Source organism: Balaenoptera ricei, chromosome 9 (assembly GCF_028023285.1).
Source record: "Balaenoptera ricei isolate mBalRic1 chromosome 9, mBalRic1.hap2, whole genome shotgun sequence".
In the NCBI taxonomy this organism is placed as follows: Eukaryota; Metazoa; Chordata; class Mammalia; order Artiodactyla; family Balaenopteridae; genus Balaenoptera; species Balaenoptera ricei.
Genome location: NC_082647.1, coordinates 28,800,182 through 28,815,572, shown reverse-complemented (window position 1 = coordinate 28,815,572; position 15,391 = coordinate 28,800,182). Strand labels below are relative to the sequence as shown.

Sequence of the window (15,391 nt, the reverse complement as noted above, 5' to 3'; positions counted from 1 at the left end):
AATGCTAATGAAACAGAGAATTATGACCATAATATTTCTATCACACAATTCACAGTAATCAAGGATAAGACAGGGATATATAGATAAAACCAATCTATAATCCAAAGACCTCACTTTAGTCATCAGTTCTAGCCCTCCTCTCCCAAATCCTTAAATCACTGAACAATGTCTCCCCTTTTTGCTTTTCAGAGGTGCGAATAAATAATATATTATCTGGAATTCCTTGGGCAGAAAAATCAACAAGAGCAAGTGCTTAAAGTCAACAAATCAGGACCGGAATAATCAAATCAAGAGATAGAGATGATCCCTAGATATTCTTTTTAATACAGATAAGGAATAAAACTTGTTCACATTACTTAAGCTGTTAGCTTCCAACTAGCACATGAATAGTTTTATAGACAGGTGAAAGGATACTTCCCTCTTTTTTTTATTGGGGTATAGTTTGGGGTACAGTTGCTTTACAATGTCGTATTAGTTTCTGCTGTACAACGACGTGAAACAGCTATATGTATACATATATCCCCTCCCTCTTGGACCTCCCTCCCACCCCCCTCCCTTTACACCTAATCTGCCACAAAAACAGCAGTGGAGAATAGACTTTCATTAATAAATGATTTTTAGCGTGGGTATAACACCTTATTTGCTATTTACTTTTTGTATATTTCTATAATTTCATGACTTCTATTAATCATCAATTTCTGTAATTCATGAATTCTTTCAAAGTAACACAAATTGAACTGAAATAAATTGAGATAAACTTAGAATGAAAGAAATGATATGTTTGTGAATATTAAATGTTAAACTCTTATAGGTATGAGGGATATGACAGACAGAAGTACAAATAAGTCGGGGGGATAATAAAAGACAATTGTAAAGTCTGAAAAACAGATAACTGTACTTATCTGAAATAAGGAGGGGAAAAAAAGAGGTGGGAAAAATGGATACTACCAAAAAGAAGATAACTTTAACCCTAACTCAGAATAGGATGGCAGTGGTAGGCTTCAGAAAGGCTTTGGAGAGGAAAAGCAGGATATAGAAGAATTTGAATGTAGCAAGAAAAAGTGAGAGACTGATGAAATGCAACAGACCCAGGTGATATCACACTCATGAGGAATGGGACCATCTGCCTAGTTCAACACTAAAATACACAGCCACTGAGAATGCAAATAGTACTTACAAAGTAATGTTCAAACATACCCTTTCAAGTAGTGAAAGTGTAGCTTTCAGTGCACCTTCAGGTCGTCCAAAGGGAAAACAGTATCTTTAAAAAAGAAAAAAAGAAAAAAAAAAAAAAGGAGGAACAAAAAAGTCAAACATTTAATATCCAAGACTGCTAAATAATTCCCTCTTCTATAACTTGGTGTTATTGGAGAACATTTGTAAAAAGTGGTTAAAAGGGCATCGACCCATGCAGGAAAGTTTTAAATGCTGAAATTTACCTAGTCCCATGATTTAAATGTCTTAAACAGTAAAGGTATAAACTGTGATGAAAAAGGCTCTCAAGTTTCGATGATACATGTACAAAAATACAGTAATCAAAAAGGAATCTCTAGGGTCCTATACATAAAGAGAAACTTAAAATGCATTTCCTACTAATTTCTTGTTTAAGGTGTTGTTATTCAAGCTCTATGATAAAATGAAATGACTCCCCCCATTTCCTCCTTTATTTATGTGTGATTTAAGATGGAAACACACACTGCATACATAACTTCTAGGAGAAACAAGGTTCCGGCTCCCCCCTTGTCCTTACATTTGCCTGTCTCTGCTGGTGTCTAGCTCTCCAACCTCCCCATCCCCCCACATAAACCTTCTGCAGCTCTATTGCCCGCAGTCATTTATCCAAAGTATTTCTAGTCCCATGTATTCCTAACACACACCAACAACTGGAGGGCAGGTATTCTGAAATCAGGGTCAGAGCTGGGAGGATGAGTGGGCCCCTCACAAGTTAGCTGCCACATGGTGGTGACAGGTTTACTGCTCTTCACAAGAGGGTCCCTCTTCAGGTCACTTTCCACTTAGAGAGTACAGAATGTCGGGGCCACTTCATCCTGCGGGTGCACCTCGCTTGTTCAACCAGGTTCAGCAAAGCCTCCCTGACCGCTGCCTCAGCCCCAAGATCAAGTGCTACACAGGCAGCTGGGCCATCGTGGACTGCCATTTTGCTCTTAGACACCTTCAAACTAATAACTTGAAAAGTTTACTTATTTCCATGTCTTTTGCCATTATCCAAGGACTAAGTAGACATATTTTCTAAGACATAATTACAAAGAAATTCTTTTTTTCCGCACTGTAATTTGAAGAGGTCTCCCTCAAAAGCACATATAGTTTAAGCTCAAGTTCTTTTATAGGACCAAATTTTAAAGAGAAACTTTACTGGACCTGATTTTAAAGAGAAAGAGGAAGATTGATTCCTCACAAAGCAGTAGTTGAATTTATATTCGGTTTAGCTTTTAGTTTCGTGAAACTTCCATTCACGTCAGATAAATGCAAATAAGTGTCATATAAATCTAGCCACTCACGTGTTTCTTCAGAGTACTGTTTACCATTTCATTTACTGTTAAAATTTTCCTTCACTTAATCTTGCCTCTATGCCTCCTCCCCCCTACTACCTCCCCCGCCCATACATAAAAAACCATGACCAATTTATTTTGATAAGAGTTTTTCCTGCACAGTGGTGCTTTTTAGAGCATTAGCAAATTAGTAAAGTAGCTTTAGTCATTCTGTATACCATAAACCTTAATCCACGTTTAAATAAAACACAAATTGGGTTCTTGTAGTCCCCTCCTCCTGCTTAAATCTTTTCAGTGTTTCTGCATAATCCACCCATTGTCTTTCCTATTGTTTATTTCCATTAACCTATGGGTGACACATTTTATGAATGGAATGTTACTGATCCCCAGATTACATTTAGCATTTCAGGGCTCTGAGGTCCCACTGGGTATGCTCTGAATTAGCATTAGCTGCCCGTGATGTGTAAATAATTCAACACATTTACAGAATACAATCCTGAATCAATAAAATACAGAAAATAACTACACAGAAGCTTAATTAATCTTCACAAAACAAGTTTTAAAAGAAGGGAATCATTTTGTTCTGCCTTGCAAGATAAATATTTTGGGTTTTTACCACTTTGATAGCTCTGTAATAGCTAAGCAAAGTGAAAAACACTCAATTAACAAATAAAATTCAACCAAGTTTAACACCTAATCTGAATAAATCAAAGTCAGGCTGATTTTCACTTTAGTCAACTAATTACACAGATAAATGAGCCTGCATAGACCTGTCCAATGATTAAACTGGTTTTCTTTGAATTTTAAATTAAAATTTGAAATACAGTATCTGTTTTTATCAAAGTTATATATGCACATAGCCTGAAAGGAAACTTTTCCTAAGGGGATTTTTATGAAAAACGTAAATCCTTTATGTCAGTTCTACCCCCATTTCCCAAGTAATTTCTCGAGAAAAAAATGTTTTTAACTTTTAGCTGATTCTTTTGGTATTTAAATGTCATATCCCTAACCTACATGGTAATACTTCAAATTCTTAGTTTTCCAGTTTTAGATATTATCCTACTAACTTCCCACTATGGAAGAGAAGTTCTTAGCTTTTTTAAAAAAATAGATTTAGAGGTGTAAGTGGCATACAGTGAACTACACATATTTAAAGTATACAATTTGATAAGTTTTGACATATGTATACACCTGTGAAACCATCACTACAATCAAGGCAATATATATATTCATGCCCCTCAAATGATTCCTCCCGACTCGTGGGGCCCAGGCAACTACTGATTTACTGTCATTTAGATTAGTTTGTATTTTCTATAATTTCATGTAAGAGGAATCATACAGTATTGAACTATTTTGGGTCTGATTTCTCTCAGCATAGCTGTTTTGATATTCTTTCATGCTATTGCAATGTATCCCTTTTCGTTTCTCAGAAGTATTCTAATACATTTTTTATCCATTCCTGTTGATGGTCATCTGACTTGTCTTCATATTTGGGCTATTATGAATAATGCTGGTATAAATATTCATAGTAAAGTCTTTGTGTGGATATATGCTTCCATTTCTCTTGGGGAAATACCTAAGAGTGGAACAGTTGGGTCATACGTTAGGTGTTTAAATTTTTAAAAACTGCAAACTATTTTACAAAATGAGTTGTACCATTTTCCATTCCTATCAATCACTGTGGCTTTAGTTTATATTTCCCTAAAGAGTAATGATGTTGAGCATCTTTTCATATGCCTTTTCACCATCACATATCTTTAGTGAAATATCTGTCAAAACAACTTTTTATTGGGCTGTTTTATTTCTTATTGTTTTAAGAGTTATTTATAGGGAGTTCCCTGGTGGCCTATTGGTTAGGATTCTGGGCTTTAACTGCTGCGGCGGCCCAGGTTCAATCCCTGGTCAGGGACCTGAGATCCTGCAAGTTATGCAGTGTGGCCAAAAAATTAATAAATAAATTTATATATTCTAGATAGAAGTCTTTTGTGGGATATGTATGGTGAAAATATTTTCTCCCATTCTGAGATTCCCTTATAATGTCTTTGGAAGATCAAAAGTTCTTAATGTTGATGAAGTTCGAGGTAATATTTTTCCATTTATGAATCACGATTTTGGTGTTTTATTTAAGTATCTGTGCTTAGTCCAAGGACACAGAGATTTTCTGTTTTCTATGTCTATCCATCTTGAGTCAAATTTTGGATCAGGCGTGAGGTATGGATCCAGGTTTTTATTTTACATTTGGATATCCAATAGTTCCAGCACTACTTGTTGAATAAAGTATATTTTGCAAATTACCTGTACATTTGTTGAAAATTAATTGACCATATGTATGTTAGTCTATTACTGGACTCTCTATACTACACTACTTTGATTATTGATTTTTGAGAAGATAGCCTTGCCTTGTTTTTGACTGTAGGTGGAAAATATTCAGTCTTTCCTACTTTTTTACTATTAAGTATGATGTTAGTTGTAGGTTTTCCATGATGTCCTTAACAGGTTAAACATATGACATGTGGTAATAATAATTATTTTGATACTATTGTTTACTAATTCTATCTTCCCTGTCATTTTCACTTTTGCTTGTTTTTATTCTTTTCATTGGTCGTATTTTACTACTTCTTTGTATGCCTAGAAATTTTTGACTGGATGCTAGACATTGTTATTTTACCTTCTTGGAGGCTGAACACTTTTGTATTTCTTTAAATATTCTTGAGTTTGTTCTGGAATGCAGTTAAATTACTTGAAAATAGTTTGATTCATATGAATCTTGGTTTTAAGCCTCATTAGGAGGGACCATGACAGTGTTTATTCTAGGGCTAATTTTTCTCCACTACTGAGGCAAAACCTTCTGTATTCTACCTGATGCTCATGAATTAGGTTTCTACTCTAGATATTGAAAACTGGAATTACTCTTAGCCCTGTGTAAAGAAACCCCTGTAATCCTTTCACATAGTTCTTTGCCCAACTTTGAATAGTTTCCTCACATCCATGCACAGATCAATACTTACCTGAAGACTCCAGGAGGACCCTCAGCAAATATTACTTGTAGGTCTCTTTGCTCTCTCCTTTAGAACTTTGAGTTGAAAACTCTGGCTGCCTTACCCTCCATGGACTCTCAGCTCTGTCTCCTCAAGTCAGGGTGTCCACGGGGATCCACCCAGATTCCTCCTCCCTGGACCATGATCTAGAAACACTGTGCTGTCAGTAAGCTGGGGCAATTAAAGGGCTTATCCATTGTTTTCCATCTCTCAGGAAATACTGTTATTGTCTTATGTTTAATATCTTGAAAAGCATTTTTTTCCCACATATTTTGTCTTTAAAAAATTGTTTCAGGTGGGAGGGTAAATATCATCCCATTACTCCATCTTGGACATAAGTTGCTTTTTTTTTTAAGACCACTTTCCACCACCCTAGACATAATTTCTGTTCCTCCTACCCTTAATGCAGTTACATCACTTTTGTGGGTTAGACCAAAATTCAGTATCTACATTAGTTACATAAACGTCCTAGATAAATGAAATGTATCTAATATGATTACTTTCTAGTGTCACTATTTTGTTTATAATACTTTGCTATATTTGTCTTTGTTTTAATTTCTTTTTTTTTATTATGTACTTAATCTAATACAATTCCAAGCTCTAACACAACTAATACAATTCCAAACTCTATTCCAAGTGGGTAAAACTTCTCTCAATATGTTAAAATCTCAGTGTTTTGTCAATTTGATCTACTTGAAGAATTTTCGGTGGGAGTCTTTCTTTTCCACAGCTTTAGGTCTTTTCTCTTGGGCTAGTCAGAGCCCAGGGGGAAGGTACTTACAATATGTATGGAAAGTGTAAGCCTGCCTGCCTGCCCGCCTGCCAGCATTTTCGGTGTCAAGTGTGTGAGTTGGAAGGAGAAGGCTGTGATTCTCAGATTTCAGAATAACCATTTATCTAATCCCCATGTTTCTATGTAATCCCGAACTCCAACTGTGCCTGATGTTTCCTCCCCTCCTCTACCACAGCCCAGGTACTCTGTAATTTTACCCTCTCCAGGGAATAAACCAGCAGTGCTCTTCCAGGGAAGGGGAGGGGCAGCGGGCTGGCTGATGAGGTGGAAAGGAGATCTGGGGATCTAAGTGTGTCTTAAGCAGATTTACAACAAATCATCCTTTACTCTTAATTTCCAGGAGGGCTTACAACTGGCAATTCCAAACGTTTTGGTGATTGTATGACATAAATCAGATTGCTTCTCTGTATTCCCCATTGCCCGTTTATGATCCAGTTCTTCCTGGGTGACTAAATTAGATACCATCCATCCATCTGACTTCCACATTTTTAACTTATTTTTTCCATTTTTTTCCCTCTTACTCTTGCTGTCCTTGTGGGTTTATGTCTTCTGAAAAATACTGTTCTGTTGTTTTGGTTAGGTTCTGTGAGGAAACTGAGACAGACATGCATTTAATCTGCTGTCTTTAACCAGAAGTTCCTCATTTATGTTTAATTTAGTTTGCCTTATTATTTTACCTGTATCTTTGAAATCCATTTCTGAAATACAGTTGGGCCTGAATAAATAAATTTCTATACAAGAGTTATTAATAGTACTCTGGTTACTTCTTTAGTGTGAGTTGATAAGTAATTTACGTTCTTTCTAAATTTTAATGTAAGTGCCTAAGGAAGATCATTTGGTAGAATCCTTAGGAAGATCTTCATGGACAATTTAAACATTTTCCTAAATTTGCCTATATGGATACCTAAAATTTCCTCTGTTTTATTTTAATCCCATTTCCTCTTATCCAGTTTTCTATGGACTCAGGAAAAATAAAACTGGTAAAATTTATACAAACTCTACAAATATCAAAAGGGAATATAAAAGTCAGCCTAAAATGTCTAGACCAGTTTAGTTTAGTTCTTTATAGTACATCAAAGAAATAAAAACGAAAAAGAATTCTAGCGTACATCTTTACAGACATTATTAAGAGAAACAGAGAAACAAAACTGTAAGAGAGAGAATACTAATATAATAAATGATGTGGACAACTGTCATTCCCTGCCTCGACTGTGTAGTTGTAAGCACTGTGGGGGACAGGACCCGCTGGTGGGCTGGCTCTCATCAAGCTAACTCGATCATGGCGGTCCCATGGCTTGTCAGTGACGGAGGATCTAGTACGTGGGCTTCCTCTGGCCCCTGGGTTTGGTTCAGGACTGGGCCTATGACCTATCTAGGGCAAATGAGATATGAGGGCTGGTTTGCTAGGATCTTCTAAGGAAACTTTTCATCTTAAGAGAGAATCACAGAAAGAGACAGCCTCTACTACCTTCCCTTTCAACTCTGGCATGTATGGATGTGAGGCCAAGGAATTCTGTGGTCTTGTTACCCATCTGGGGATAAAGCCATCCCATGAAGGAGAATAGCCGTGTGAGAATTACAAAGAAATGGAGCTACAGCTACTAAATTCAGCCTGTCTTAAAGTCCAGCCTATCTGAGACCTGCATGTAAGTGAACATATCCATTTATTTGTTTAAACCAGTTTGAGGTAGGATTTGTTACTTGCACATGAAAGCACTACTACAAATAACCATAGAGACTTATAGTTACTGATGTATATAGTCAACTGAATGATCAGCTCTGTCTCAATAATGTCAAAAACAGGAAAATTATATATTGATTTTCATTAAATGACAGACACAATAAATATAAGGGTCTCTACACAACCTAAAAGACAATACTCTTAACAGCAAATGCAGAAACATCCTCTGAAAATGTGTTCCCTAGTATGAATTTATTGGCCTTTTGGGAAGAACAGTTCTCCAATGTGAGACTGTTCCATGCATAGCATTTCTAAATCCAGCACTAAATGACTGCCCCTATGCCCAATTATCATGACAAAGAAAATCCTCCCTCATTCACTTACCTTCAGGTGGTGGTACCAGCCCCAGATGAAAACACCAATGCAGAGAAACAGATGGATAGTATATACTATGATAATTTTTTCCTTCAGTATCATTTTAAAATCAGAGTCTAAGCTTTTCATATTACAAATAAGGAAACTGAGGCCCAGAGCAGCCATACTCTATTCACATGGTTAAACAACAGTGTTTTCAAACTGTTGAGGGGGAATATTAACTGAATTTATTTTTCAGTGAGTTCACATGAAATGACATACCTGCAACATGACAAATATGCTATAAGATGCAATACACTGACATGGCAACATTTTATAGGATCTAATGAGACTGACAGAAAAAGGTATATTTCTGTTTTTAACCATTAGGTTCTATTAAGCTAACTATAATCAGGGGAAAATAATATTATCAAGATATTTATCCTTCACCCTTCAAATGCTTCTTAGTATCAATACTTAATTTTTTTGGCAAAGAAACTGTGCTAGACGCACTGTGGTCCTTGTTCTCACAGAATGTAAATAAAAGGATAACCAAGGACTATATGATAGGTGACTAGGGCATAGTACAGATGATGAATGCTAAAAAGACTTCAGCTTTTCTACTCTCTGCTGGAATAAATGAAAAAGTCTCCCCTGTGAAGGTGGGGCTTGAGAATCTCCTTGCCTGGCTATGCAGTGAGAGGGAGGAAAAGCCCCCAGAGCTGGGGGAAGAGGCTATGCAAGGCTGAGAACTGCACAGGGCTAGCAAGAGAGCCAGTGGAAAGGATACTGCAGGGGGCGGGGCCTGCTGAATGAGTAGTGCAAACTGAAGGCAGGCTGAGAAGCAGAACACAGACCCAGGGACGTGGATCATACCTTGCAGGCAATGGAGGAGAAGCTACCGATGGTGCTTGCGCAGTAGCAGAAAGACATAATAAACATTTGTAGGGGATTAGAAGGTTGAGTGAATTAAAGAAACACACACTTGTACTAATGGAGTATATACCTGAAATGGCTTATCTGATTCTCTAAAAGGGAAGACAGTCTTTCCTTTATCTCCTCAAACTTCTCTTTTTCTTCCATTGAAATAGTTCCGATTCCATCAGGCCTGGAAAAAACAAAGGAGAGTCAGTAATTTATTGTGATAGAACATTTACCTTTTTTTAAAAGTATTTATTTATTTATTATTTATTTTGGCTGCACTGGGTCTTATTTGCGGCACACGGGATCTTTGTTGTGGTGTGCAGGATCTTTAGTTGAGGCATGCATGCGGAATCTAGTTCCCCAACTGGGGATCGAACCCAGGCGCCCTGCACTGGGAGCGTGGAGTCTTATCCACTGGACCAACAGGGAAGTCCCTTGAACATTTACTTTTATAAATTTTATATCTTTCTATTTCCCTGAAAAATCCAAATAATTAAGGAAAATGCATATTGGTTCACAGTATACATACTACTTGTGTCTACAGTGGAAATTTATTGGAGATATTTATAGCCATTTGCTTCATATTTCGACCTGGAATGAATGGAACAGAATTATTCTCTTTTAGACAGCCTTCAAGGTAAAGGATTACAATAAACATTTTTCAGATCTACAGAAAACAATGACTAGTCCTTGAGAATGGCAGTGAAAAGTGTTTTATAGTGATACCAAACATTTGACCAATTAAATATCTTGAATGGAATTATTATAAAAAATATACTGAATGTAAGCTAAAATGTCTTAACTCCTTCTCTTCCAAATAAAAATTAAGCTAATGTGAAACTGGAGATTTAATTTTAATGGTTGTAAGGAACAGACATTTTGGATCCATGCAGTGGTTTACTGCTCTATTTTTTTGTTTAAATATAAATGAAACATGAATACTTGAATAAAAACATACAGAGAAGAAAGACCACCTATGTTTCAAGATTTTTGTGCTTAACCTAATATGCCTATGAAATAAAGTATCAACTTTATAAATAAAGTAGTACCTTTAAAAGTAGCAACAGGGACTTCCCTGGTGGTGAAATGGTTAAGAATCCGCCTGCCAATGCAGGGGACACGGGTTCGATCCCTGGTCCAGGATGATCCCACATGCCACAGAGCAACTAAGCCTGTGCACCACAACTACTGAGCCTGCGCTCAAGAGCCTGCAAGCCGCAACTACTGAAGCCCACGTGCTCTAGGGCCCACAAGTCGCAACTACTGAGCCCGTGTGCTGCAGTTACTGAAGCCTGTGTGCCTAGAGCCCCTGCTCCGCAACAAGAGAAGCCACCGCAACGAGAAGCCCGCGCACCGCGACAAAGAGGAGCCTCTGCTCGCCGCAACTAGAGAAAGTCCATGTGCAGCAACGAAGACCCAACACAGCCAAAAAAAAAAAAAAAAAAAAAAGTAGCAACAAAGACTGAACAGAAGTCTTCTTTTACTAAGATTAGGATTGAAAACATAAAATATATCTAATAGGGATTCAGAATTTATTCTATATCCATTTAAGTATCTGGTAGTATAGCAGTCATCTCAAATTTTGAATGTTTGAATTTCACTGTCAAAACAGAGAAAAAGATACATTAATTTTACATTCACTTTAAATATTTATATATTTCAACAAAATGAATCTTTTGCATTTCTTAACAGCAATCATATCTTCTCAAATTAACTTATTTTTCTAAAGATTGTTTTAATTTCCAAAGATTTATCATTTGAACTTACTAATTTTTAATGTTTATGTATAAAATAGGTACAAGTGAGGATTATGAAAAAAATGGGTATTTAAAATAACTTTCCCAACAAGATTTTTATTTGCTGTTCCCACTGTTTTTTACCTAGACATCTATACATGTGTGTGTGTGCATTTTTGATGCTTGTAAACTAGTCAGTTAGGATAAAAGCAGTTAATTCTAAAGTTATACCTGAATCATACTGGCTTAAAGACCTTTTATTCATATCAAAGCATCATTTTTCCCAGAAAAAAGAAAGCATCATTTAAATCTGAGAATTTTTTTCTAAAACAGAGTAATAATTTGTTATTTCAGAAACTTGCATCCTGCTTGAATTTATGCCTTGAAAATATTACTTACAATTACATTTCATTCTGATCCATCAAAATGCAGTTTGAATGTTAACTGCAGAAAAACTAAGGGCAAAACATTTGGTCTTTCAAAATGTTTACGAAGGAAAAAAGAAAGTCTGATTTTAAATTCTAGAGCAATGAACTATGAACTAACCCCAATGTTTCAGAATAATTTAACAATGGATTTTTTTTCACGTATTACTTCAGAGTCAATTCCTACCAAGCAAATAATAGCACAAAACCCAGACTGTAACCTAAGCATAACTATTGCCAATGATCACAAAAGTTCAATTGGATAGTTCTATATAAATCATTACTTTGGGAATTTGGGCAGACAAAAACTATAACTACATTATGCTATTACATAGACAGCAAGACATCCCATACCACAAAGTTGCAAGTGGTCAATTCACTAAATACACCTATGCAAACTTGATGAAAAAGAGCAAAGAACTTCTCTTTATTGTTCTGAAGATTGACATGGCCCTTTGGCCTTGCACTCTGACAGATGCCACACAATTATATTTGAGTGAATTTTACTGTTTGTTTCAACTGTCAAAGGAGATTGTAATCCACAGTGACAGAGTACATTGGTGGGTCATATGAAACTTCACTGGGGCACATTGCCTACCTGACTGAATGAGGCCAGGGGTTCAGTCGATGAAGAGCGAGAAAAGTCAGTCGGGGGGAATGTCACTCATGTCACTTTCACTGAGATAAAGACTTATACATAGTGAAGGGCTGTCACTTCACTGAGCTTATTACTAAATTACATATACATCTAACAGGTTAAATACATTTTATATTTTGGACTTGCCCTTATTCACATATCCTTATTTTAATGTGTATACCAGACTATATTAGGTATATGAAGTGGCCTTCTATATCTAAATTATTGAGGCTAAATGGCAACTTTGCTGCAGTCAAGCCTAAAAGTAACAGCTCCTTCTAAAATTATTCTACCTAGTAAATGCAAATACTTCCGTGTCATCAATATCTTCTTGTCATGGTTGCTATTAAAACAAACACAGCAATTATCAATGTGCCTCGTACTGTTCTGTTTTATATGTATAACAACATAGGATGCCCACAGCAATCTTTTCTCTAGTCCCCAAGAGAGGAGGCTGTTGACCCTCAGGGAGGTTAGGTGACTTCCCCAAGGTCACACAGCTTCTAAGGACAGAAGCCTGGACTTGAATCTAGGTCTCTCGCATTCCAAGTCAGAGGCTCTCAGTGCCCATGCCTTATTGTCTTTCCTCTGTGTTTTAACAGAAAATCAAGAACAATACGAAAAATCCCTAATAAAAAATGGAAGCTATATTTGAGAAGCAACAATGGTGGAATGATTTTAAATACACTTCCTCACATCACACATTGTCTATGTTACTTGTATAAGGCAGAGAGCTTAAATACCAATACAGTTTAAAATACCTACCACTGAATCAGTGATTCAGTTAAAAAAGACCTTAACAAAGGAAATCCTAAAATTTGCTCTTTCGTGCATTACGACATAGGTACTTGCAGAATCCTTGAGAGATATTTCAACCAGTTACATTTGATGCACATTTGCCTAGTAGACTCAGGGTAACAGAGATTCAAAGTATAATAGTTTTATAAGCTCAGTTTATAAATTAATTTGTCAGCTATACGTTCAAAAGCTATTCAGAACTTGACCACCCTTGACCACGTCTGCTGCTCCCCTGGTTCCGGTCATCCTCAGCTCTTCCCCGAGTACGGCTGTAGCCTCCTTGGTCTCTCTCTCCTCCAGTCTTTTCTTTGTCAGAGTGTTGGCTACACGCTATTGTGAGCCATTTTCAAGTGTGAGTCATATCCCTGTAGTGGTAACACTCATTGTAAAAGCCAAAGCCCACTCTGATTTCCTCTGCCTCCTCATGGCAAGTCCTCCACTCTAGCCATGCTGGTCTCCTAGCTAGTCTTCAAACATAGGAAGCATGCTCTGCCTCAGGGCCTTTGCATGTGCAGCTTCCACTGCCCAGGAGCCTTTCCCTATGCACACACATGGCTTGCTCACTCACGTCCTTCTTATCTCTACCGACATGACTCAGGATTAGCGAGGTTATCTCTAACCATCTGGTGTAAGAGTGTAATCTCCCATTTCCACAGGCCTCTTTATTACTTGCCATTGTATATATTGCCATCGTCTGACATGTGATATATTTATTTGTTTATTGTCTGTCTCTTTGTGCTGTACTCCTAGTGCATAGAACAGTAGCTGGCATATAGTTAATATTCAATATATAAATGCTAAAGAAATGAATTAGTGTTATATAGAATAAAAAGTATCAGTTATATACGATTATAAGAATTCATGAATTAGTAATATCACATAATATTATTACTTATTAGTATTAATATGGCATGAATTGTTTGGAATATTTTTATTATATAACGGTAGGTAAAATAGAAAATTTTTTGAAAAGCAAGCTAGAACAGGAATTACAGTTAAGAATTCTGGGTATCTCTAACAAAAAATTAGCATGTATTTACACTTAGCAGAAAACTTTTAGTGTTTACCTGCCATTTTAATTATTAATGAAATGAATTGGTTTAAATCTCAAGAATAGAATTGTTTTCCTGAGATAATAAAAGCAAAAATAATAATGCCTCTTTGACATTGATAAAAAGATAATGTTAAAATGTGGTTATTTAAAATTCTAACAAAGAAGACCAGCTTTCTGATTTGAATGTTAACTGGGGTTTAACTCTATGCCTATATTATTATATTATTACATTAAAGTGGTTCCAATGGGAAGGAAGTGTATGTTCATGTACCAAGAGTTAACATTTTCATTTTTTCCTGAGGCCTGTAGTTATAGAAGTTACATGATTTTAATAAAAATAGAGTGTTCTGTGAAATAAGTTTAAGATATGAACAAGTTATAAAGCAGGTACACTTCTTTTAATTATACATACTGTCAAACGAGCTATGACACAGAACTTCCTTCCGGTATTACATAATAAGCAATTGAACACCACATGCAGTTGTGTCTATGTTAATTATACTTGAAAGATTCTTAAAAAACAGGATCATACAACACAACTTTCTGCCACTGATTCATACTTGATAGACTGATCTTACATCTGCCTATGGGTCCTATTCTGTTTTCACAGAAACCATCACATGTGTGCACATGCGCACAATCACGCACACAGAGAACACTTTTTTTTTTTTTTAATTTTATTTATTTTTGGCTGCGTTGGGTCTTCGTTGCTGCTTGCAGGCTTTCTCTAGTTGTGGTGAGAGGGGGTTACTCTTCGTTGCGGTGCACGGGCTTCTTGCAGTGGCTTCTCTTGTTGTGGAGCGCGGGCTTCAGTAGTTGCAGCACGTGGGCTCAGTAGTTGTGGCTTGCGGGATCTAGAGCAAAGGCTCTGTAGTTGTGGTGCACGGGCTTAGTTGCTCCACAGCATGTGGGATCTTCCTGGACCAGGGATCGAACTCGAGTCCTCTGCATTGGCAGGCGGATTCTTAACCACCGTGCCACCAGGGAAGTCCCAGAACACCTTTTTTGAAAGGCGGATTCCTCCAAAAAATAGTTCCTATACATATTAAGGCCTGTACAAATTAATCTTACTCAATTCCTCCATGAACTAAGGGATTTTATAGTTTGTGCTATTCATCAATCTGGCATATTAGGCATTTTAAAGCAAACAGAATCCTTTCTGTATAGGTGACATCTTGCCATGATTACCAGTTCCTTCTGTAATGAGTACAACATAAGCTCTAAAGTGAGGGAGATGCTCTGAAAAGACAACTCCGGAACAAGAGGGATGCACAGTATTACCCATCCATTTCCTGTGATCTCTGATGGCTTTGGGGGTAGTTCAGAGAATAGTTTCCATGAAAGGAAATGATGATTCCACTGTATTTCAAGAAAGATCTGAGGAGAAGAGTACACAACTGGGTTGCAGAGTTGGGTATTTGAGCAGAAGAGAAAATATCAA

The 15,391-nt window shown here is 36.7% G+C and overlaps 1 protein-coding gene across 12 annotated transcripts in view; it reads right to left on the bottom strand.

Moving 5' to 3' along the window:
- The window catches only part of CADPS2 (calcium dependent secretion activator 2), a 555,896-nt gene that overhangs the window by 128,957 nt on the left and 411,548 nt on the right, over positions 1 to 15,391 (bottom strand). For all 12 annotated transcript variants that reach the window (XM_059933509.1, XM_059933503.1, XM_059933501.1 and 9 more), the window contains 2 exons: positions 9,383 to 9,484; positions 1,198 to 1,261 (listed from right to left, as the gene is read on the bottom strand). In XM_059933509.1, coding sequence (XP_059789492.1) covers positions 1,198 to 1,261; positions 9,383 to 9,484 — 166 coding nt within the window. The remainder of the gene's footprint in view (positions 1 to 1,197; positions 1,262 to 9,382; positions 9,485 to 15,391) is intronic.